Source organism: Stegodyphus dumicola, chromosome 11 (assembly GCF_044657685.1).
Source record: "Stegodyphus dumicola isolate Sdum_Otavi_A_Nest chromosome 11, ASM4465768v1".
NCBI lineage: Eukaryota > Metazoa > Arthropoda > Arachnida > Araneae > Eresidae > Stegodyphus > Stegodyphus dumicola.
Window position 1 is genome coordinate 108456237 of NC_140778.1, and position 26128 is coordinate 108482364.

Here is a 26128-nt window from a genome sequence, read left to right on the forward strand (position 1 = left end):
GAAGGGTCATAATTAAAGCAAATCGACTGTATAAGATAATTAACTACAAATATTTGGTTTACATAAAGAAAGAGAATTACTCACGCTGAACGAATAAGCAATAATATACTTTTGCAATTTTCAAATATTTTAATGTTTTTTTAATTATTTATTTATTTAAAGAAAAAGAAATCCTCATGTACTACAAAGTATCACACGAGACTTACAAATTGTAAGCAAAAAAGGCAAAATTATAAGTAATAATATCAGTTTTCAATAATATAATGAAATCATACACAAAGAAAAATAAACACAAAAAAGTATAAAAATGTATAAAGAAATCATTTACAATATTTAAAATAAAAGTCAACAAAATTCTTGAAAGCTTGGTAGGCCGAAGCTGAAGATATAAAATCATAACATTTCGGCGGCCAATGAATTTCAATTAGTTTTAATCTGCATTTCAATATCTTTCTTGCTTTATCAAGCTATGGGCAGTCAAAAAGCAGGTGGAAAACACTTTGCTGAATGCTAAGATTGCAATAACACAAATTGGAAAATGTCAGCTTAAATCGTTCAAGATAAACATTAAACTTACCATGTCCAGACAAAAGCTGTGTATATTTTAAAATTGTGCAACAAGTCCTTACTTTTCAATCTTTCAAAAATAGTTGGGAAGAATGTTTTTGCAACAGATCCCTTATCAGAAGAGATATAATCACAGTTCCACTGCTCAATCATTTTAGCTTTGAATGTTTTTTTTTTTTTTTTAATAAAATTTTGGAATATTTACATCAACATTAATATCATTTTTAGTTGCATTCTTAGCAAGCCAATCAGCTCTCTCGTTTCCATAATTACCCAAATGACCACGGACAAATGTAAAAAACACTGAAATACCCTTCTCCAGATCTCTGAGAGACTACTGTATATTAACAATAATATCATTACATAAAGAGGTTTTTTTTAAGGGATTCCAGGAAAGAAAGTGAATCCATACAGATTAAGTAGCTGGAATCACGTCTGTCCTGGCTAATTATTTACTTAATTGCAAAATTAATACACAGAAGCTCAGAAATATATACAGTATATTCATTTCTAATGCGAAATTGCTGACACTTAATTTCAATATAATCTTCAAAAATAACATAAGCAAAACCAACTTTATCATCAATCCTACTACCATCCGTATACAACACAAGTGAGAATGAATTTACATCAGTGTTCATACTATCCAGAATCTATACTGGTTGTCTAACAGAATGATGTGGAAGAACAGACAAGGGCAATAAACAATCAAAATGAGAACTGGAGTAGTTTGCAAGACTATTCTTGTAATCTATAAAGGTCAGAATAAACAAATCCAGTGGTGGAAATCCTGCAAGAGAGAAAACAGCGTTGTTACTAACAGTTTGGTAACCTCTTATAACTCGCAGCAAAATTCGTCTTTGAACTCAAAGCAGGTGTTTAATTTTATTTTTTAGAGACAATCCCCAAACTCTACATCCATATGAAGTAAAGGGTACAATGCCGTGTTTATAAATAATTGCGCTAACATTCGATTTAACACCAAAAATATTACATGCAGTTCGATTCAGCCCACAATGAAGTCTCTCACGTTTATTGGAAATATGCTTTTTCCAGTTTAATTCTGTCAAACAAAACACCTAAATATTTAATTTCATTTACCCTCTCAAGGGCATTATCATTTAAAAGCAATTGATATCCTTCATAAGTAGTATTTTTTCTATCAATACACATGGTCTTGGATTTTGCATGGTTAAAGTTTAACTTAAAATGTATTGACTGATGATAAAATCTAAAATGTCTTGGGCAAGATGAAAAGCTTTTTGCATTTCTTTTCCTTGAATACAAATCATCTGCATAGGCAATGGCTTCACAACTGAAGAGATCATTCATAATAATAATTTAAAGCTTGGGACCGGAAACAAAGCCTTGTGGACATCCTCTCCGAGGTCGACGAACATTTGAGGTGCCACCCAAAAAAAGCTCAACAATCCTGTCTTTCAACAAATCAGAAACATTAAACACATTACAGTCAAAAGTCGTTAATTCGGACACCCATAATCCGGACCTCAAAGCTAAAATCTTTCTGCGCATGCGCATAGGCGTTTTACGCGTGCACGCAAGACATTTACGACTGCGCATATGTGTCTGCGCAAGCGCAGAATACGTTTTCGCGTGCGCGTTTAATGTAAAACGGACGGTATAAGCTAAAATTATATAATTATCTATTTCAGTTAATGTTGATGATTGCGTTGTTCCTTAATCTTCAAATTGGATCCGGCTTATTATTTTTTGCAGACTGTAAGAGCAATTTTATAAAAGTAAACTTGAACTTTCGATGATGTCAAATAGAATTTCCGATGCTGGAGCTCCCAAAGGATCTAGAAAACGAAAGTATGCTTCGATGTCCATCAAACATAAAACGAATTGCTATAAAAAATGGATAAAAGCATATCCTTTGTTTATCTAACCGTTCCGACATCTGTTTATCAATTTCACGCTGCTCTGCGCGGGGGGGAGACATCGTGGAGCGCTATGAACTGGAAGTTGATCTGTCAGCACTATCGTTATCTTTAGGGCAGATGTTTTTATTTTATTCGGCTTATAATTCCTTATTAAATGTAGTATTTAATCTCGATGTACTCCGTCTTTGATATGATTTAAATCAAATTTCTCGTCATTATAAATATCACGAATACAAATCAAATAGTTTTCTGGTTGCAATTTTGTAATTCCGGCTATGCGTAGGGTATGCTTTATGCATACGCGCGTTTAAAGAAATGTTTAATAAAGTAAACAAATAAATATTAAGCTTATTTTTTTGTAAATTTTTATACCCTTTAGATCATAATTGCTCATTATTTTATAAATTACGCTTTCATATTTTTAATTTTATAATTTCTGCATGCCATCTTACCAGATTTAAACTTATCATCTATAATCCGGAAAAATCGATAATTCGGAATCGTTGAAGTCCCGACGAGTCCGGATTAAAGACTTTTGACTGTATGAGGTATTTTAATTTCTTTTAGTAAATTAAGAATAGCAGGCCACCATGCATTATCGAAAGCTCCTTCAATATCAAGAAAAATTAAAATAGTGTACAAACCTTGCCATCTTGCCTCTCTGTACAATGTTGCTAAGATGCAGAAGTGCATCCTCAGTACATTTTTGAGCAATGAAACCATATTGATCAGCACTAAATATTTTCCTTATGTAGATGCTAAGTAATTCTGTTAGTAATTAGTTTTTCAAAACATTTACCTAAAGAATGAATATTTTAATATTATTTGAATGTTGAATATTTTAATGTTCAACGATGAAATCACCATCATGCCTTTAATTTTATTGCTGAAAATTAACTTTTTATTAAAAGAGAAACAGTGTTATCTCATATTTTATACCCCCCCCCAAAAAAAAGATCTAGTCAAGTTAATACTTGTAATATAACAGATTATTTTTACCATCAACTGTATCAGAATCTAAAATTTCAATAGGTAATTTGTGTATGGCAATAAACAAAGATCTAGTTAAGTTAATACTTGTAATATAACAGATTATTTTTACTATCAACTGTATCAGAATCTCAAATTTCAATAGGTAATTTGTGTATGGTTAGTTTAAAAATACTTTTAATTTATTTATTAATGAAAACTCATGATTGTAAATAAAATACATGTTTTAAAAAAAACTGTACTTGTTTTTGCCAGCTGCCTAAAATGAGTTTTTTCCTTATGCAATTATCATATACGAGCTAAAAATAAAGCAATTTCTAAAATAAGGCAGTTTTAATATTTAAAAATATTTTTTTCCATACTTATGGCCAAACCTCTATTTTATCACTAATTTATGATTTCAAGCTTTTCAAATATTTGAAGATCTACATTTAAGCATAACTGTTTCTTTCACCAATGTAACTAATGAATAGTGAGAGTTTTAAATTATTACCAAAAATATGTATATTTGATAAATTAGTAAAGTAAAATTAAATACAGCTGAAAGGAGCCTGTTAAAAATTTTTATTTATAATTTCATATTTGGCATTTGATTCAAGGCGTCAAACGTTTTGGATCTCTTGGAAACATAGATGTTTTCCTAATATTGTTTAATCCCAAATAAAGCATTGTTACTCGCTCCAAACCTATAAAGAAAAACATATATATTATTTAAACAAGAGAAAACGTTGTAATAAATTCAGTTTTATTATCTATCATGCCATCTGGATCAAATATGTTCAGATTTAATCCTTTCCCAAAGACTGTACCAGCAAGAAATGCACACATCTTCCAGCTGGTAAGCTTTTTTTGTTCACCCTCGGCCTCGGTCGTTGTGGCAGTGTCTGTATTCATTACTTTTGAACTCAATATAGTTTTAGGATTCTGACCTTCAATTCGATCACGTTCTGCATAACATTGATGTCAGCTGTTGCGGAGGAAGAGCGTAATGTAAACAAACATAGCTCGTCCCTTTAACTCACCATGTGATTGCACATTCACATTTCAGATATCCTTTTTATTCTACATATGTATGGTCTTTTACAATTGCCATGTGGGGGCCTATTATACTTTGCATTGCTTTTATTGCTTATATTTTGTGAACTTCTCTTTTTATTTTGGAAAGCCTTGACTTATTATAGGGAGCAAACATTACTTATCCGATGAAAGGATATACTCACATGGTAAATTAGCCAATTAGTGACACGAATGAGAGTGATGGTTTACTTTTTAAAGAGTTAGAGAGTGATATTTCTAGTGATTCTCATACGGACATTTTGTTAGAGACTGAGTTCACAGAGTGTCTGCCTTACAGTTCACGTGAAAGATTTTGTTACTTCTTTTTGTAAAATGTCTTTCTTGTATTTCTTGTTAATATAAAAGTTTATTAATGTATTTATTTTATCAATTAAAACTTCGGAATAACTTGAATAACGGTTCTGAAAATTCTTTCTCAAAGTAAGCAAATTTGTTTTATATATTTTCATGTAAAGTAAAGAAAAAGTTTATTATATGCTAATTTTAGCATATATGATAGCTTTAGTAATGGTCTAAAATAGTACCGAAAATTATGACAATGGGATGTAAAAATGTTTTTGTGTGTATTTTCCTCCCTAAAGTTAGCTTTTCGGTTACAAAACTCTTGTCCTGTGGGATGATTCCTTTCAACTCCCATCAGTCCTGAGGGAACATCTTATACAAAGGCATGCCATCTTGAAAAGGTTAAAAATCTATATAAAGGTGTCTGCAGTATGCTAATCAGGTTTTCATGGTCAATTAATTTTTTGTTTTGTATGTCAATTCCAATTAACACTTTCCACACCCTTACTGTATATTGCTGAACAAACTTATAAATCATTAATTATGAGCATAGAAAGCAGATTATCTGGCACTCAGTGACAGCCCCAAAACTCTACATGCAAATTCAGAAGCCTGGATTGAAAATAACATCAAATGTTGAATTTCTTTATTCTTCATTCTTATGTCTTAACTATACTTGTTTTGTAAGCTAAAGATGACATTTTAGCAGTACTGCATTATTATAATGGCAAATTCTCATATGAATTATCTTGAATAAATTTGAGATGGGGGTTAAAACCTAAAATAGCTCTCAGAATGTTGCATTGGTACAAAAGAAAGCTAACTTGAACTGCAAGTAAACTAAAATGTCTGAATTATTTTCTCAGTTGTTGTAACAGCTAAAACACATCAAACATATTTCTCTGTAACAGCGGACAAATGTGTTTGATCCAGATGACATGATGGTCTCCATATGCAAATAAATACAGTGTAAAAACATGCCAGTAAACATACATTAAAAATTACTTAAGTTTATTAAAAAAGGTAGAAATAAAATTGTAGTTTTAATTTTATTAAGTATGTGTAACAGAATTAATAACTAATCTTAAAATACACTAAAAGAATACAGTTATGTAATAATCTGGTTTTGCTAGAGCTATGTTACGAGATTTTAGCCATTAAATGGTCAACTTAAATTTCTTTTATCAAATTTTGGTGCAGGCAAAATGACAGTACAGCACTTTTAAGAGTCGATAATACATGTTTTAAATACTACTCAGCTCTAGATAGTAAAATTGGAATGAAAAATGTTTCACAAATAACAGACTTTTATTACAGTACAAAGTCCGTAATACAGACGCCCACTATCCGAAATGATCTATAATTCGGACCTCAAAGCCACAAACATTTTTTTTGTATGCTTTACGAATGCGCTTAAAAGAATGCGCATACATTATGTGCCCTATACTTCCACAGTTATAACACCCTGGTTCGTTACTCTTATTAGTATAGCGCATGGTTTATTTTGTGTGTTAGTACTTGAATAACCCTTATTCTTCGTATCTGGAACGTGGATTTTCTCAAATTTTTAATTCCTCTTTGAATTCAGAAATAGTTTTACACCCATGCAAAATAATTTTGTTACTACTCTGATCAAGTATGCCATTGATTACATAATCAAGAATTGATGAATCACCAACAGAACCGAGACTGGCTATTTCATGCATGACAATTAAATATTCGGAAAGAGATTCACCAGGTTTTAAGTGTCGTTTAAGTCCAGACATAGTCTAAATGAACCTCATTTTTTCTACTTAGCACGACATTACTTGCGTAATCAGAACAGCTTGGCTTAATGATTTGTTTCTCTAACCATTCCGAAATCCGTTTAACGTCGCGGCGCGCAATGAGCTGGAAGTTGATCTGTCAACACTATCCTCATCTTCAGGGCAGATGTTTTTATTTGATTCGCCTTATAATTACTTACTAAGTGTAGTATTTCATCTCGATGTACTTTGTCTTTGATATGATTTAAATCAATTTCCTCGTCATTATAAATATCAGGAATACACATCAAATAGTTTTCTGGTTGCAATTTTCTAATTTCGACTATGCGCAATGTATGCTTTACCCATGCGCGCATTGAAAGAAATGTTTAATAAAGTAAAATAAATATTAAGCCTTTTTTTTGTACAATTTGATACCCTTTAGATTATAATTGCTCTTTATTTCATAAATTATGGTTTCATATTTTTAATTGTATAATTTCTGCATGCCATCTTACCAGATTTAAATTGATGATCTATAATTCGGAAAAAATCCTAATCCGGAATCACCAAAGTCCCGACGAGTCTGGATTATGGACTTTGTACTGTATTATTATTTTATAAGATAATTAAAAATATATAAAAATTCATACCTATACCCCCACCAGCATGAGGTGGTGCACCATATTTGAATGATTCAATATAACTTTTGATTTTTTCTAAATCTGAAAGAATTATAAGAATGATGCATAAGTAATAAATTATAAAACAGAATATGCAATATAGTAACTTAGATATCTTAAAACATGTTTCTTCGGGAATAATCAAAATAATGAAGATGCCCAAGATGAGAGAAAATGCAATTTTTTGTAGATATAATACCTCAACACACAGAAATTTATTCATGAATTTATGATGGACACTGGACATATGCAATGCCATATCAAAGTGCGGTCAAACTGCAGGCATTATCATCAGTATTGAGAATGACACCATACAATAAATCATTATCAATTTTAAAAAACACTGGGCTGCAAACTGATTCACAGGAGTTGCAAAGTGAACATCTTACAAAGTGTGGAAAATAATTTGGTAACGATTGGCAGATATCTCTCATTATGGAAGTAAATATTTACAGATGTGTTTATACAGGTTGAATGACTGATAATAATAAAAACAGTGTGATAGATATGTTGTCATGTCCCAATCAATAAAATTATGTTAACCTGCAATGATCATGTCTAACTTATTTTGTGAACTTCCTTTTATACTGAAACACATTTTTGCAATTTTCAGATTACCAATATTAAGGTTTGATTCATTAGGAAACTGTAATGTTTAAAAAACAAATCAAGAACTTACTAATGCCATGTTCTGTGGCTCTCAGTCGAAGGAAATCAGGGTCATGAATACGCTGACTTCCGGATATAATTTCTTCTCCTCTCATATACATATCATATGAGTTTGATAATTTCTGTGAAAATAAAATTATTGATTAAAATGAAATTTCATACAATCAGCAATGTCTTGAAGGAGAACTATACTGCCCTCCTTTCTAGGGCAGTACTTTTAAACCTGAAAGAATTTTCAGTAACATAGTTTTCAAAATTGGAACAATTGCAACATATTTTAAAAGACTACGTAATTTTTGTAACATTTACTCAAACATTCAATACATTATGTAACATTTTTATATTTTAAATACAAAAAGTCCAAATTAATCTCTATTCTTAAGGTAAATAATAATTTTTTATTAAAATATTTACTTCATAACAAACTAAAATTTACAAAATTTATGTAATTTAGAGATAACTATAAATATTTGACAGTAAAAACCTGTTAATATGCTTAAAATTCTGTTTTCATATGCCCACAGAAAAAAATGTGGATAATTTTTAAGCAAAATAGTCTATATTTATGTTAACACATGAGGAAAACCTCATTGCAACCAGTCCATGCATTTGCCAGAAATGAACTTGACAAGTAAAATGCAACCAGTTTGTTATCTAATGGATGTTTGCATTCTTACAAGAACATTCAGAAAAGGAGTATATAAAAACAAGATAAATAACAAATGTGATGTACTAGAAGCAATCAATGTTTTCAGACATTTAAAATAAATGGCACAATATATACTAGAATTTATCTGCCCATGTATACATTAAAATATATTTGCCTAAAATAAATTATTCATTCAGTTCAAAGATGTGCTTCATGGTTTTTCTCCTGAAAATTTAACAAAATAAGTTGTTAACGTATTATTCCCTTCTGGTATTATTAAATGTAATGAAAACTTTTGTATGAAATAATTTAATTTTCATTAAAACTTTGTGTGAAAGCTTCATTTCAAGAAATATGGTAAATCCCATATTATTATCACATTTAATAGTCACATGACAATTGTAACTCATCATTGTATGATATGACAAGAAAACCGAGGACAAGCTATACTCGTGAATTTACTGCATGGGATTAATCTATAAATAACAGTTTTAAAATGTTTATTGTATACACAGATTTTTTTATTTAATCCTTCTGTAGTAAATAAATGGTAAAGTATTCTTCAATCACAGTAATTACTGCACATAAAATAAAAAAAATCTGCTTACTGGATTATTGGGATCTGGCATTGTATAAAACGGACGGACTTTCAAAGGAAATTTGTCCAATATATAAAAATCTGTATCATACTGTAAAACAACAAAATTATACACATTTATGCATACTTCTAATAAACTGTTTTAAATAGTTAACATTTGAATTCATGTTGATAAAATATTAACATAAAAGTAAACAGAAAATAAAATGACTATAATAACTTAACAATTAATGAAATTTTGAAGTAAAAATCCTTTAAAAGATGCCATACAGTCAAATATATTGATTTTAACAAGTCAAACTTTATGCATTTTATAATTTTTTATCGGTAAACTGATTTATTTAATAGAAACATATCAGTTATGTATTTATTGATTTTTGTGTGTCTCTTTACCATCATGTACACTGCAGGCGATAAAAAAAGGGGGGAAAGTTCCATATCTCTGGTTCTACTGGACCAAAATCAACTTGTGTTTTTCATTCCTTGAAAGCGCGACTTAGGACATGTATTATATTTATATATAGCATTGTTCTAATATAACAAATGACACAAAATCGGACATTTTCTGAATTAACATACCAATTATTTTCCATATTTCAATTCTACAACTGAAATTACGCCAAACTACCAAGTTTTGTAAAAATCGCACAAGTAGTTTTTAGAAAACTAGCTCTCAAAATTTTCTCCTCCATGTTAAATGAGTTTGGTATATATTTATTAATCTCCCTCTCTCCTTTTTTATTTAATTTTAAAATTTGTATTTTTAAATAATTTTTAAAAATTTTTCAAAAAAATTTTAACAATAATCAATAAAATTTTTACCATCAGCTTAAAGTAGACGTATTTCTAAAGATACCTGCAAAACTGTTTAATCTTACTGTTTTTTATTCAAAATTTATGAAGATATATGTGATTTTATATATTGGCACGTTTTGAAATTTGGTATATGTGTTGAAAGCAATAAAACATTCAAATTTGGTTTTAGACACTTTGCTAAAATTATTTGAAAGTAGGAATAATGTGACTTTTTTCCACTCATGCACAATAGAAAAAGGTAGGAATGAAGTGCCTTTTTTTCCACTCCGGTATAATGGAAGGAAAAGGAAAATTGGTTGTCATATAATAAGAAGTTCGCCAAGTAAATTATTCTTGGCGAAAACTAAAAAAAATTGTGCCAAGATAAACATTTGAATTTCTCCGTAAATTTTGCACCAAATTTTACAAAGCTCCATGTTTTCGACAGAAGCTCTGTAACTGGAGACTGCTATTGTCAGGATGTGATTCTTCCCCATGTGTGTCTGTTCGGTAGTGCCATTGGAGCAGACTTTGTTTTTATGGATGACAATGCACAGCCACGCTGGACTCCTGCTGTTCAGAAGCTACTGGAAAGTGAAGATATCACTCGAATGGATTGTCCAGCATACTCCCGATTTAAATCCCATTGAACATGTGTGGGATGCTTTAGGGAATCAGACACCCTGCAGCACGATTACATCCTTCGGGAAACATCCAATAACTGAAACAGATGCTGATTGAGGAATGGGCATTCTTACCTCAAGATCTGTTACACAATCTGGTGCTGAGTAAGGAGAGACAGTGCAAAGCAACCATTGTAGTAAGAGGAGGGCATATATAATAACTAACTAAGCAACATCAGCTTGTTGTTCTTCCTCTTGTACAGACAATCGTGTGTAACAATACTATGAGGTCAATAAAGTCTTTTCTTGTTTGATTCCATACTGTATGCATTGGGTATTCATTTTTTCGCACCTATTTTTTCGTCATCATTTAAATACAAGTTGCTGTCTCTCATTTTTGATTTTCTCGTCTCTGAGATAAATTTCTCGTGGAGTTATGGCAAAAAGAACACCTGTTGCTTAAGTTTTGCACACCAGTGTACTTTGAAGAGAAGACTTACAAAACAGAGTCTAACCACAATACAAATATTAAGATTGGTATATAAATGCAGAAACATATGAAGACCAGATTTAATTCAAATAAATTTTCAAAATTTATTTGGCTTGTCTAGTTACTTTTTGATTAACAAAGTAAAATGTCATAAAATATAATCCTTATACATAAAGAAATATAGCTAATATTGGAAACAACATCACATCTGCAGTTTACTTAAAATAAGAAATGTAATACAGTATCTGAAGTTTTAAGATATCTCACTCTTTGTTTATACGAATCCTATACTTTTTCAATCTTCATATCAAATTTATATTAAAAAAACAGTTAATAAAAACTTAATTTACTCAATTATCTCTGAAATTCAAGTTGAATTAATGGAGGATTTATTCCTTCTAAAAAAGATTCTGCTTTTCTTTATTAAAAAATTCTAAATTCCTTGCAATTCGTATTGTTTTAAAGAAATCAGAACTGTAGAAAATTAGCAGACCACAAGATTTTACTATATTATTTTTCTACTATATACCTAAAAACTCAGCAGTTCAAAATACATTTTATATAAATATAATAATTTTGCAATGTCAAATATGAGAAAATATAATTATTTTTACTTTAGCTTTAACAATTTTTCCCAGCAACTTTTCATCAGGAGTACTGAGATCATCTTCATCTCCTATTTCAACACCAGCTTCTCGCAAAAGTTCAAGACCTTGTGAATAGTCTAGACGTAAGCTGAAATATTCTTAAAACTTAAAAACACACTAACAGCAATTTAGTAAGCATAAATAAAATTAATAATAATAAGTATTAACTTAAAAACACTTTTAAATAATAGGAATATATAACAAATTCTTCTGCACTTTATGTTGTAAATATTATTTTTTGGGTCAGTAAGAACAATATTTTCAAAATTTGTATTGTTAATTTATTTAGGAAAATGAACATTTTAATAAGTAAAGAAAAAACTAGTAACAAGAAAATTATCCCTCTCACTTTGCTAGGGCTTAGGGACAATCTTAATACAATTCATTTCATATTTTTAATTTATTAATTTATTTTAATTAATATTGATATTTATTACAAAATACATAATTTTATAATTAAAAAAGTACATAATTTTACGATTAATTAGTGGATACATTTTAATTATATGGAAACATGGACACACTACATAAAATTTATGACGATTATTTGCAATCTCTATAGACTTTTTCAGAATTTCTGCATAAAAGTAACTACAAGCTTTACAGGATGTTCCTTCAAGTTGACGAGTACTTGTAAGAACCCAGAATTAGGGAAAAAAGAAAAGAAAGAGGAAAAGTTACTTTTCCTTCCTTGTCATTAAAATAATGAAAAAGAGAAAGGAAAAAAAATGTATAATAGAAGTACAATACTACAGTAAAGATTCTGTAGTATGCATATTAATTATCTAATGCCAAACTCATCAGTAAAGTGTGTGGGTTTTCAAAACTATGTGTTTCTTAAATTTTTCTTCAGAAATTTGCATAATTATCATCATTCTCTTTCATTAACTTTTTAATCATCTATGCATGTGTTATGTAGTAAAAATACCTCTTTCCATACTACATAAATAGAGTTGAAAATTTATAATTGACTTGTTTTGCCTATTTTCCTTTAATTTTGAGGTGCGAATTCTAACAGCTTCACAACAGCTCTTCACTAATTTCAATCAAATGTTATATGCATAAATTATAAGATCACGCTCTGAGAATATCTTAAGTTCAAATGCATTATCCAATAAAGCATGATATATAATATAATACAAAAGCAATAAAAAAATTTTTTAAAAATCATTTGCTAATCTGTCAGAGTGCCTTTCCTCCCTCCCAACAGTCAAAATTTAAATAATAATAATAATAATTAGAATCTTTTTCTGTGGAAGGTGGGGTATACCATTATACTTACTTTCTCAAAAAGTATTCATATCAGATTTGTATGCAAATACCTGAAAATTAAAACCAGAGTAGAAGTCGGGCAGATTTTGGGGTAAGAGGAGCAGCTAAAAAACAGGTCGACTCTGACTCCAGTTTTTGCTGCACAGTTTGAATTTGAAATGAAATTAAAATTAATTGAAAAAAATTAATTATTTTTTATAGACTATACACATTAATAAATAGTTATTTTCTATTTTTTTTTTGACAAATTAATAAATAAATATAAGGGAGAAGGATGGATGTGATATTTGCCATTAGTGATTAAACTGATTCAGTTAGTTACAAATCTCACTGGTGAATTTAGGTAAGCAGCAAGAACTGCCAAAATTGATGCCATTCTTAGGAAGAAGGCAGGAAAAGGAGCAATTATTGATCAAGCAAGGCGATAAGGAAGTACAAATTTGATGATAAAGAGGGTTTTAGAATTAAGAAATTTTTTAGAAGATGTAGATAATGTTTCACTAATAGAAAGAGTGTGGAATGATTTTGCAGAATTGGAAACTATTTTTTCTACACCGTATATAGCCAAAAAAAGCTTCAATCTGAAGAATTGACAGGAGGGGAGAATGGAAGAATGGGATGTTTGTTTTTTCTGAAATGGAGGGTTTATTGCAGAAGGAATCATTTCTTCAATGAAGAAAATTGAACTAGTTAGAGAATGAGATCTTGCTGGGTTCAATGTATGTACATCCGAAACACCGAATTTTCTTGGATGACAAACAAATTAAAAAGGCACAGAAAGCCATCTATGAACTTTCATTCAGAATGAAATTATTCTTAGAACAATTGGAGAATTTGAATCAGGACAGTCAAACTGCAGACACTGCAACCGAGTCTCTATCATTCTCTTCCAGTGATGAATTAGATTTTGAGAAATATTTTTGGATAATATTGAAAAGGCTAAGGGAAAGCGAATGAAAATAAAGAACCAAGAGCCTTTAGATATAGAAATGAAAAAATACAAAGAAGATTTCTACACGACCTTTGAAGAAATAAAGAAATATGATTGAGCTTGCAAGACACCTCTTTTAGAACTTATAAAAATCTATTCTGAAAAGTTAAAAGAAGTAGCCCTAACAGTAACAGCTCTTCCTCCTACTCAAGTTAGTGTGGAAAGACTCCTCTCAGCTCTGAAGTTTATCAAATCGGATCTATGGCCCTCCAACAAAGAAGATCCTGCCGAAGCTATACTAATGACAGTTTTCCCATTTCACAATAAATGCTAATTAATATAAATAATTTGCTATGCCATCAATTTTTTTTCTTTTTTTTTTTCTTTTTTTCTTTTTTTTTTTTTTTTTTCCTGTAGCAACTATTATTTCTTTTTTTTAAAAAAAAATAAGCTGTAACCCATGTGTATATGTTTACACACACACACATATATATATATGAGGGAGCTGGAGTCTTTAAAATTCAAGGAACCAGAGTCAGTCATTTTCCCTACCGACTCCACAGTCCTGATTAAAACTCACAACTCTTAACAGAAGGCCTTGTGTGCTTTTCTATAACTTATACACAAACTCAAACTATGTTCCTTTCTATAACATAGCCTAGTAATAAACATTTTGTTTGACATATAATATACCAAATTTCTCAAAATGAAAAACTATGGAATGAATGATGCAAGTATTAAAAGATCTATAAAGATCAAAAAGTGTAATAAACAGTTTTAAAACAAAAGTTCTGTAAACTATGGTAAATGCAACCTTGAGACTGGGGCCAACTTATTTCCAAAAGTCAACTGCATTTTGACTGTCATGTCATAAAAATCCTTTTTTTAAATAGTTAAGAATTTGAATTTACTATCCACCAGCCAATTTCTCTGTAGTGTCTTAAGCTCAAAGTCAATAGCAAATGTTATAAAAAATGAAACCTTATTCTTTTCTGATGAAAGTGGAAAACACATGAAATTTGAGTAATGAGAGCAAAAATATTTATTTTTCATTACATGAAATTTGACCCCCCCCAAAAAAAAAATATACATCGTATAGATGTAATAGTTTTTGATGAAAAAGAATTTAATTGTGTTAGATTGCATGATTTAAAAAAAATTAATATGATTTTTCAAAAGTAAAGCCCTCTCCAAACAACAATATGGTAATGGAGATGTAACGATAGAGGAATCAACTGCAGCCCACAATACTCCCAAAAGTGGTGATAAATGATGTCAACATTGAGATGGAAGAATGCAAGATATGTTGAGATTTGCTGCCTAATGCTTTGTGTTACCCCAACATGGACCAAGATAATGTGATTAATTATGTATCTCGTTTTCAAAAGTATGGTTGAAGTTCAGTCGTGGATTGATGTTATTACAGTTTAAAACTTAACCTGATTTAAAAATTATATGAAAAGTGATATTTTCCATAATTTTTCATATCATGTACTTTTATTATTTTGGTCCAAATCTAGAACTATTTGACTTCTCTATCCTTTCTTATATTATGTAAGTTTTTTAGCTGAATTTATTTCATTGCCTAAAATATTTTTAGAACCTTGTACCATATCACTATAGTCACTAGATACTTATGTCAGTGTCTGTCATTATTCCTCATGGCTAAATTGTTGTTATTATTAAGAAGTTGGATTTCTTTTAATATTTACTCCACTATTATTTGCTGTGATAAACTCTCCACTAAGTTCTAGTAAGTCATAAGAATATTTGCTGTTGTAGTATAAAGAACAGGTAACAAGTGGTAATAGGTACACCTTGTACAACACACAGCTAATGCTCGATTAGTGCATTTTTACAGTGTTTTCCTTACATGAATACATTCAGTTATGCAGAAACCTGACTGATGAACCAAATTTTTTAGCTACAACTATCATGCCTTATTTAAACTTAACACATTATGTTTAGTCCTCATTTCCGTAAAGCCCTTCCACAATGTCATTCCTATTTTTACTTTAATAGCACTGATTATGCACAGTCACATCATATGGACAAACCTGCTAGTAACTGAGTCATGTTCAATGACTTAATCAAAGTTACATCACAACCGTGTGCTTACATATATATAATTAAAAAAAGAATGGGAAATAATGTATTATTAAATTTCTTAAATCTCACACACACAAAGAAACATTAACATTACTAAATGCCATCAAAACAAGTTCTCCTTAGCCTTATTGTTTCTTGTTACTAACTTCTCTACATGTAAAGAATGCATTGTTTTCATAGATTTAAACGACAGACAATTATTCATCTTTATATTTTAAAATAATGAAATAATTGCTAAATTCCATCAAAAATATGCTTTCTTTGGCCTTAAAGCCTCATTAGCATTAAGACACGATTTCCAAAACTTCAGAATATTTATTACTAACTTTATTTAATATCCAACAGACCACACATAAGACAAGATAAGAAATCCATGTGTGCAGTCCCCCACAAGTTGCAGTCTTTAAGCTGTTACAAGGTATGAGATGACATGCTTTGACATTGCAGAACTGATAAGTCATTCAGTAATGTCTCCACTTGATATTATATGAGTTATAACCCCAGTATCAAGAGATTTTTAGTGATCTGCACTGTGTCTGTCATCAAAGCCTCTTGATTTCAGGGAGGCTGAGAGACCAATGATCCTGTAGTTCCTCTAATATTGTTTCAAATAGAGCAAAATAACAGAACATAAAATACAACTGAAAGATTAAGTGGGCATGACCTATTCAATCTGAAAATTATTTTAGACAAAGCAACAGGTCAGAATCTTAAAACTCTTGCCACTGGCAAGATCCTCACATAATGAGGACAATAACTTTACTTATAACAATTGTTTCTTTGCCTTCAGTGTATTGTTAACAGAGCTTATCATAGATTTATAATAAATGTAGTTTAGTTTTATATGCAGTAAGTATTATGCAACCTACACAAATTGCCATCACCAACCAGTTAGTTAGCAATGCTTACATGCAGTCACCTCATAAGCGAAACATACTGTCACAACCACAAATATATAAATGATAAAAAATACAAACCTTGGTTGTAAAAATTTAAAGGGTTCTGCTGGAAACTGCTTGTGAATGGTTTTTATTTCTTCAGAATACCTACAAAATTACAGAGACAATAAAATTAGCAAGATTAAAGCATGAAGAAAGGAATTACCAAATAAAAATCTTAAAACAGGTAAAAAGGACAATCCAGATTACATAATATCACTATATGAATCTCTAAATTTATTACATTCTAAATTACTGCAGTAAAAGTAGTACCTCATAATATTATTTTTATCATAATTACACTTACATTCAATAAACATATTTATTAGCCTGTATCATGTAAAGATTCCTCTTGTTTCCATTATTTCTTATTTTTAACATTGTATAAATTATTTAAGAGTTAAAAAATGTGTGTCTATTTTACTGACAAAAAAATTCAAATTTTGTTTGCTATTAACTTCAAATTAAAAGCTTTCCAGAATTTTGGAAGGGAAAAAAAATCGTTCGTTTCCATCTTTCAGAATAAATTAAATCTGCTAATTCTATAAAAGAGCTATGCCAAAAAATTATGATTTTGACAGGATGCTACATATCTTGGCAATACATAACATGTTCCTGGACAAACATAAAATTTACATTTGAAACTAATACCATGGAAATTTTGAATTTTATTAGGGCTGCCGCTCAAACAGGAGAATGAAATTCTCTAACTTTTCAAGGCGTGTTTCAAGAAAATTTCAGGCTATTCTGTGTAGTGCACGTTGGCTGTGCTGAGGGTAAATTAATTATGGTATCACTTAAAAACACAAAAATTTACCTATTATACATGACTCATACAACTCATAATTTAATGCATAGAAGAAAACACTGGAACTTTTAACAGCTTTCGATATCAGTCACGGCTGAGGGTTGAATGCATACTGGTGAAGATAACAAAACTAGATTTCTACAAATCACCAATCTTTATTTTCACACATATCAAAAATCAACCTTTTGCAAACAAGATATTTTCAATCATAGTGAGAACACAATAATCTCCATGTGCATGGGTTTTAAAGTATGACGTCATCTTAGGCAAGCAAGCAGCAGCGTGGCTGAGAAGTGTCTTGTGAGGAGGGAAGCGTAAGCGAAAAGGATCGCAGCAATTCAAGGAAGAAGGGAAGGAGTTAGTAGTTTCAGTTTGAATTAGAAAAGTTTTGGTTTGCATTTATTTTGATTGGACATGAGGTATCTGCATTAAGCGCTATGTAACATGGAAAGATCTTGAATTTGGGAGAACAAATTAATTTAGGCGGAGAACACCAAATCTAGAATAGTTAATTTTGACATTGCCAATTATTCTTAAAGCAGCCATCATATTTTATTATATCTTTCATATCCCCTCTTCATAAGAAAGGTTGGGAGAGCAGAACGGCAGGAAAAGCATTAGCAAAGCAACAGGAAGTTTATCATATGAGGAAAGACATGAGGAAGCATCAAGGACATAGCCTGCAGGTTTTCCTATGCTCTGTCATTATTCATGACCTTTCTCATATACAGATGATGAATTATGTAACCATATAATTTACAATTATTACAACAACAATAAAAAAAATCTGAAATGTTTCAGATTTTAAATTACGTCCAAAGGGGCATTTTTTAAAAACATTTTGTGTGTTATATTTATTTACTAAATATTCGTTCTTTGCACTCAAACCATAAAATTCAGTTCAACAACAATATCGCAAAACAGTTTTAAAATGAGCATACCTTTAGAATTTCCGATACATAGACTCGTGCGCTGGAGATAAAAATGTTTTTTCTGTACAACATTGCCATTGCTCGCTTTGAAATCCTCGAGTTTGTTAATAAAAAAATTCATTAAAGTTTTACAAAATATGAAATCGATAAAAAAATTCCAAATTTGGTCCTCCACATGACCATATTCATAGGAGAATTACGTCATTCAAAATTCGATGGCTCATGTACCGTTGTTTCATCACAAAGCGAGAAACATACATACATTTATGAAGATTTTTCATTATTTAATTTCTTCAAATATAAGAACTCTAACATTTGGTGAGTCCAGTTTGAAAAGTGATTCGCCGTTTATAGTGATTCAATGCAAAATCGCATAACAAAAACATACTCCTTCAGAGACAAAGCCCCTTTGGGCTAATAATTTCTAAATAAAACTAAATAATAAATTAAATATAATTTTTTATAAAGTCCTTAAGTTCTTTTGAATGTCCTGTGTAAAATTTTTGTACTCTTTTTGTGTTTTTGTAAGTTCTTGACAAAAATAGTTCCTTAAAATAAATCTTCAAATGTCTTCACAAAGTAAATGTTCAATAACAGTCTTTCAAAATTTTGTCGATGAAAGTATTTCCATCATAATGCAAACTGAGCTGCCAACTTTCATGTAGAAATAAATACAATACTCAATTTATGATTAATTGAATAAATTCTTCTTATTGTGGATACACTAAATAAGACAATAATACTTTGACAATTACAGTCAAGAGTCTTCAATCCGGACTCGTCGGGACTTCGGCGATTCTGGATTATTATAGATCATCAGTTTAAATCTGGTAAGATGGCATGCAGAAATTATAAAAATAAAAATATGAAATAAAGAGCAATAATGATCTAAAGGCTTAATATTTATTTGTTTACTTTATTAAACATTTCTTTCAATGCGCGCATGCGTAAAGTATACAATACGCATAGTCAAAATTAGAAAATTGCAACCAGAAAACTATTTGATGTTTATTCGTGATATTTATGACGAATGACGAGGAAATTGATTTAAATTATATCGAAGTACATAAAGATGAAATACTACATTTAGTAAGGAATTATAAGCCAAATAAAATAAAAACATCTGCCCTGAAGATGAGGATAGTGCTGACAGATCAACTTCCAGTTCATTGCATGCCGCAACATACAAAACCTAAAGCTCCCACAACATTTCTTCAAAATACAGTCAGTAAATTTACTACATTTTGAAGAATCAATAGCCTTAAATGGTAACTTTATCATTCCTTATATTTTAGTTATTTTAAAGTGAAATGGCTTGAAAACTATGTGAAATTTAATTGTGTTTCATATAAATAATTTACACTTTATTTTAAGCAAAAATAACATCCTTCTCATTCAAAAATATATTGCATAAATAAAATATTGTTTTAAGAAATTACACATTATAAAAACAACACTAGATGAAATTATTATCCCATATTCTTCTTATTAAATTAAAAAGATATCTCAGGAAAAGTACAAAAATATTTAACAACATCACATACCTATCTCTTAATCCTTTGAATATTTCAACAAACATGTCTCCAATTAGATCAAGTACTTCATGATAATGATAATCAAAGGCCATTTCGAGATCCAAACCAATAAATTCGCACAAATGCCTGTGTGTATTCGAATTTTCAGCTCGAAACACTGAAATTAAATACAAAAAATATATTAGGGAAAAAAAATAAATCACAAGAGCTTGTGTTAAAAAAAAAAAAAAAAAAAAAAAGTCACATTTCAACTATTTTGCATTTTTATGTTTTTCTATCCACCATTTTCAATAGAGAAATGCTGTCATCAAACACTGCAATTAATATCAAATAATGGATCAGTGTGACATCACGACACACTCATAAGGTTGCTTTATTAGTTTTACATAATCTGATCCTCAGTAAACCACATGGTTTCTATAAAGGATGCAAGTGCTATTCATCTGTTTTTCTCTTGCATTTTGGGGGGTAGTAAAATTTGGGATCTGCTTCCCACAGAATAGCAAGTAATAAAGTGTTTTCAGAATTACCACCACTCTCAAAGTCTATCATAATGTTCATTTACACAGCCAAGGAGGACTATCCTCTTCAGCAACGATTCTTGCTTCTGTCACGGAAACACTGATGCTTGGAGATTAGTATGAAAATCATGTGGCCAATGCAACAAATAAGCTTTCATCTGGAGATCACATTGCCAATGCAATCAACAAGTCTTCACAAGAGAAGAATATATTAGGACTTTTCGTGAAGTAATGGTGTAAAGCAGCATAATAGATGGTAGATAGATCTCTCTAGTCTTCCATACTAGTGTACTGACAGTTCTACATTATACTGACTTGTTCATGTAGCCATTGGTATATAATTGTGAATAACCTGCATGGACTTAATACTCTACCACAGTAAGACACATTTTCAGACTTTTGACATCATTAGTTGACTACTACAAAAAGAAAATCCAGAAGCCACTATTAATGCTTTACATGCCAAAGTGCTTGCAATGTAACAAAACAATTTCTTAGACTATGATTAATATCCTCACTGATAACACATAAGTGCATGTGGAATATGATTGTCATGTCTGGAAAATACACAGCAATCATATTCACATTGAATAAATTAAGATCATTTGCACATATTATTTCTACGAAACATGTCTATGAATATTGTGAATATCAAATTACTACGTCTTTTCCTTTTTGATATTATCGTTTTAGTGCATTTGTATGAAGAATTTATCAGACATAATACTCACCTGATCCTATAGTAAAAACTCTGTCAAAGTCAGCTGTAATAGCCATTTGTTTATACAACTGAGGAGACTGGGCAAGATAAGCACTACCCTCAATATATGTAACTTCAAAAACATTTGCTCCTCCTTCACTAGCAGCTGCAAAAGAAAAGAATACACATATAAAGAAAATACTTTGATTCAATACTTTTTATATGCACATAAAATTTACTAAACATGTATAAATTTCCTAAGAACCAACGTAAATACACTGCTCGACACTGAAAATGCAACACCAAGAAGGAGTGGTCAGAAAGTGATGAAATTTGGAAAAAAGATGGAGATAGCAAGCAGCAATAAGTGATCTTTATTTCAAAATGATAGTCAGAATACAGAGCGAGAACAGCGTCGGTTCAGTAGGATGTAGGACCACCGCAGACAGCGATGCACGAAGAACCACGTCTAGGCATAGAGTCAATAAGATTGCAGATGGTGTCCTGAGGGATGGCTCTCCATTCTTTTTCAACCATTTGCCACAGTTAGTCTTCTGAACGAGGCAGGGGCAGAGTCTGCAAACAGTGTCTAATCACATTCCACACATGTTCGATTGGTGACAGATCAGGAGAGTACAGTGGCCAGGGAAGCAACTGTATACCTTGCAGAGCATGTTGGCAGATGCGAGAACTGTGTGTTCAAGCATTATCCTGCTGAAAAATTGCATTAGGCAGCCCCTGAAGGTAGGGGGATTGCCACCGGCCGCAGTACATTATCCAAGTATCCTTTGGCAATCATAGTGCCCTGAATACGAACTAAAGGTGACCTAGATTTGTAAGCAATAGCATCCCAAACCATTATGCCACGTTGTCGAGCGGTGCGGGCGTTCCACACTTACTGCCGGATTAGACCTGTCTCCACGTCGACGCCACATATGTATGCGGTGACTGTCACTAGATAAACAGAAGCGTGACCCATTTGAGAACACGACATTTCGCCATTCTGTCATCCACATCGCTCCAGTCCGGTACCATTCTAAACGTCGGCGACTATGCTGTGGGATCAATGGCAGTCTTCTTAACGGACGCCGTGAGTGCAGGCCACACTCAACCAATCCACGGGAAATGGTTCTGATCGACACGAGAAGATCCAGGGTATCTTGCACATGCTGCAGAATCGCAGTACAAGTGACTTGCGGGACAGCCACAGCTTGTCGGCGGATGCGTCAATCCATGCGTGCTGACGTCACTCTGGCTGCACCCGCACCCCTCCTTCTTCCCCCATTTTTTTGTTCCAACCATGTTCGCCATAGCCAATGCACTGTGCTCGCACCCATGTGGGCAGCTGCGTTTTGACGTAAGGACCAACCCGCCCTTCTCAGTCTGATCCCCATCTCTCGTAAAATCGTCTATCTGCTGGAAGTGCCTTTGTTGATGGTGGCCTGGCATTCTCTCCTATTACACGTATCCTCCGGGACAAAAACCAACTTTCTTTGATAATTTCGTCTGGCAGAAATAATGACACGAATATTTCCCATTCTGCATGTTCCTTCCCTTATATCTTACTTCACGTGCGTTGGAGAGCTGTGCATTTCACATTATTCACATAACTCAGTGACGTGCGGCTACTCTAAAATTTGCATAAATTTCCGACCACTCCTTCTCGGTGTTGCATTTTCAATGTCAAGCAGTGTATGTATTCTAGCATCTCCTAAATCTATAATTACTTTTTTTCCTAAACATCTGAATATATTAGTAATTCAGATAAGCATAATAAAAGTTGGCTTATTCAAAGCACCTAATATCTGCCAGTAAATGGACTGATAGCAGAATTTATACAAACAATAAGCAAAGGACGAAAAGAAAAATTCTATACAGGAGGAAAATGTATTTAAAAAAAATATCTGTTACAAGATATTTTACAATAAAATAAAGCAAACTTATTAAATAAATGAAACAAAGAAATAAGAAACATTAAGCATTTATAACACAATCTTCTTAATCTATTTTGCAACTGTAAATGCATTCTACACAAAACACAATTTTTTTCCCTTCCTTTTGCAGAAAATTTTCAGTATTCAACTGAGAAAAATAAAAGAAATTAAATTCATATTTTCATTCTCACTTTATCATACGAAATGTCTGGAGAACATGAAACACATCGCCAATACTACAATAAAAATTATCTACGACACATCTTCTATAATACATACATATTGAACATCCACAACGGGAATAAACTAAAAACATGGAAAACTGCCAAAGCTGTCAGAGCTAAGTTACCAATTTAGGAATTACATGTATTCTTCATTGGATATAACATCTACCCCCAAAATTTAACATACCTTGAAAATTAAAACAATAGTCAAAATATGAATTTCATTACCTGAAATAATTTTTGGGGTGTGTATTTCTTTAAAACCTTTTCCAATTAAAAACTCTCTAAACAAAGAACACACACCACCTTGTACAGCATAAATAGCATGATTGGCAGCTGTTCTTAAGTCTAGCACTCTGTTGTCAAGGCGAGTATCTTGATTGACGTGGATGTTCAAACCTTCTGGATCCTAGAAAAATAAAAATTTTACGGAATAGAAATATTAAGAAAATTATCAAAGGAGAGAGAAAGAGAATGAGAAAAACAAACTTCTGAACTTTAATGATACGGAAGCCATTACCTAGGTAAAATGCAGAAAACTCTTGATTCAGCACTTTAACGGTACAAATCAGCTAATCTGCAGATTAGCACATTGACTTTTGCACTTTAGCAGTAACATATACAAATATATATAATATATACATATACAGTCAAAAGACGTTAATCCGGACTCGTTGGGCGATTCCAGATTATAGATCATCAGTTTAAATCTGGTAAGATGGCATGCAGAAATTATAAAATTAAAAATATGAAACCGTAATTTATGAAATAAGGAACAATTATGATCTAAAGGGTATCAAAATTTACAAAAAAAAAAAAGCTTAATATTTATTTGTTTACTTTACTTTCTTCGCTATCGGAAGCGAATTATAATGACAATGAATTTGATTTAAATCATATCAAAGACGGAGTACATCGAGATGAAATACTACATTTAGTAAGGAATTATAAGCCAAATAAAATAAAAACATCTGCCCTGAAGATAAGGATAGTGCTGACAGATCAACTTCCAATTCATTGCGCGCCGCGGCGTCCCCCCGCCGCAGAGCAGCGTGAAATTGATAAACAGATTTCGGAATAGTTAGATAAACAAAGGATATGCCTTTATCCATTTTTTGCAGCAATTCCACTTTTTGTTTAATGGACTTCGAAACATACTTTTTCTTTGTAGATCCTTTACATAATAGTAAATATATATCAGAAATTCTATTTGACATAATCAAAAGTTCAAGCTTACTTTTATAAAATTGCTCTAACAGCCTGCAAAAAATAATAAGCCGGATCCAATTCGAAGATTAACGAACAACGCAATCTGCAACATTAACTGAATTAGATAATTTTAGCTTAGCTTATACCGTCCGTTATACATTAAACGCGCATACGTAAACGTATTTTGGCCATGCTCACATGCATATTCGCAGCCGTAAAGGTCTTATGCGCATGTGCAGAAAGTTTGTAGCTTTGAGGTCGAGATTATAGATGATTCTGGATTATGGGTGTCCGAATTAATGACTTTTGACTGTATTTTAAATATGAGAAAACTTACATTTTCATTTTCTGGCCTTGAAGCATCTTCAATTTGCAAAGGAAGTCTTGCTTCTGCTGCACTCACAACAAATACCTACATATTAAAAATCAAACTTGTTAATATATGCATTATGTTTAATGAAAAATATTAATATTTAAAATCGATAAAATATCTGTTTCAGATCTTACATTTAATGACAAAGTGAAATTATTTTCTCAAAAAATATATGCAAGGGTTTAAAAAAAAACTCACACATATGTGTTCAAAATATTTTTCAGATCAATACAAAAATGAGCTTGAGAAAATTGTAAAACAGCATATCCTGTAATTATTTCCACAGTAATACCAGTAAACAGTTTGGTAAAACATATGGAAATAGAATGGATGGCACAAAATATCAATCACTTCACTAGGTACATTCCAATTCTCACATTAACAGATCGAGTTTTGAGAAATGTAAGTGCCTTTAGCAGCACTGTTTGCAACAGAATTTCAGAATTTTTTCAATGTTATCAGAAGCATGTGGAAATTCATGGTGGTTAATAGCTTAATTGAACCCATTTCTTACAAACATGAGAAATTTTAAATTGGTCATCAATGTTTACACGATTTTTAAGGTATTCTGCATTATTAACCAGCTTTTATATAACCATAACCTCCTTTCATTTCTGTAATTATACAGATTAACAAATATACATCTATAGAACAATGAGAAGTTAGCTGCTGCCATGAATGATAATCGCAGACTACCCACAGATCTCTATTAGCTAAACCAATAAAAGGCAGGAGATTTTTCTAATGAGGGAAAGGAAAATGTTAGTACAACAGTTGTACCACAGCGAGCTTTACAGGAAACAATTTTTCCAGTACAACATTTGTACCGTTAATGTTAAAGCAGTCATTAGTTCTCAAGCTTCACCCCTTTCACTATTGCTAGATGATCATTACCTTCCATAATTCCAAAACTTGAAAAATAC

General features: G+C 31.3%; 2 protein-coding genes across 3 annotated transcripts in view; one reads left to right on the forward strand and one right to left on the reverse strand.

Annotated features, from left to right (window-relative positions):
* Window positions 1–10896, forward strand: part of LOC118192464 (transient receptor potential cation channel subfamily M member 2-like) — a 137403-nt gene extending 126507 nt beyond the window's left edge. Inside the window, exon 29 of one of the 2 annotated variants that reach the window (XM_085827073.1) lies at window positions 10408–10896. In XM_085827073.1, coding sequence (XP_085683199.1) covers window positions 10408–10473 — 66 coding nt within the window. In that variant the 3' untranslated portion in view covers window positions 10474–10896. Of the gene's footprint in view, window positions 1–10212; window positions 10387–10407 lie in introns of those variants that run through there. The other variant, XM_085827072.1, reaches the window with a different exon arrangement.
* AspRS (aspartyl-tRNA synthetase) overlaps window positions 4009–26128 on the reverse strand; it is a 72511-nt gene continuing 50391 nt past the window's right edge. The window contains exons 6-15 of the mRNA XM_085827075.1: window positions 25170–25244; window positions 23852–24032; window positions 21497–21631; window positions 20254–20401; window positions 17009–17077; window positions 11687–11807; window positions 9175–9255; window positions 7928–8039; window positions 7219–7290; window positions 4009–4147 (exon numbers count right to left, since the gene is read on the reverse strand). Coding sequence (XP_085683201.1) covers window positions 4056–4147; window positions 7219–7290; window positions 7928–8039; window positions 9175–9255; window positions 11687–11807; window positions 17009–17077; window positions 20254–20401; window positions 21497–21631; window positions 23852–24032; window positions 25170–25244 — 1086 coding nt within the window. The 3' untranslated portion in view covers window positions 4009–4055. The remainder of the gene's footprint in view (window positions 4148–7218; window positions 7291–7927; window positions 8040–9174; window positions 9256–11686; window positions 11808–17008; window positions 17078–20253; window positions 20402–21496; window positions 21632–23851; window positions 24033–25169; window positions 25245–26128) is intronic.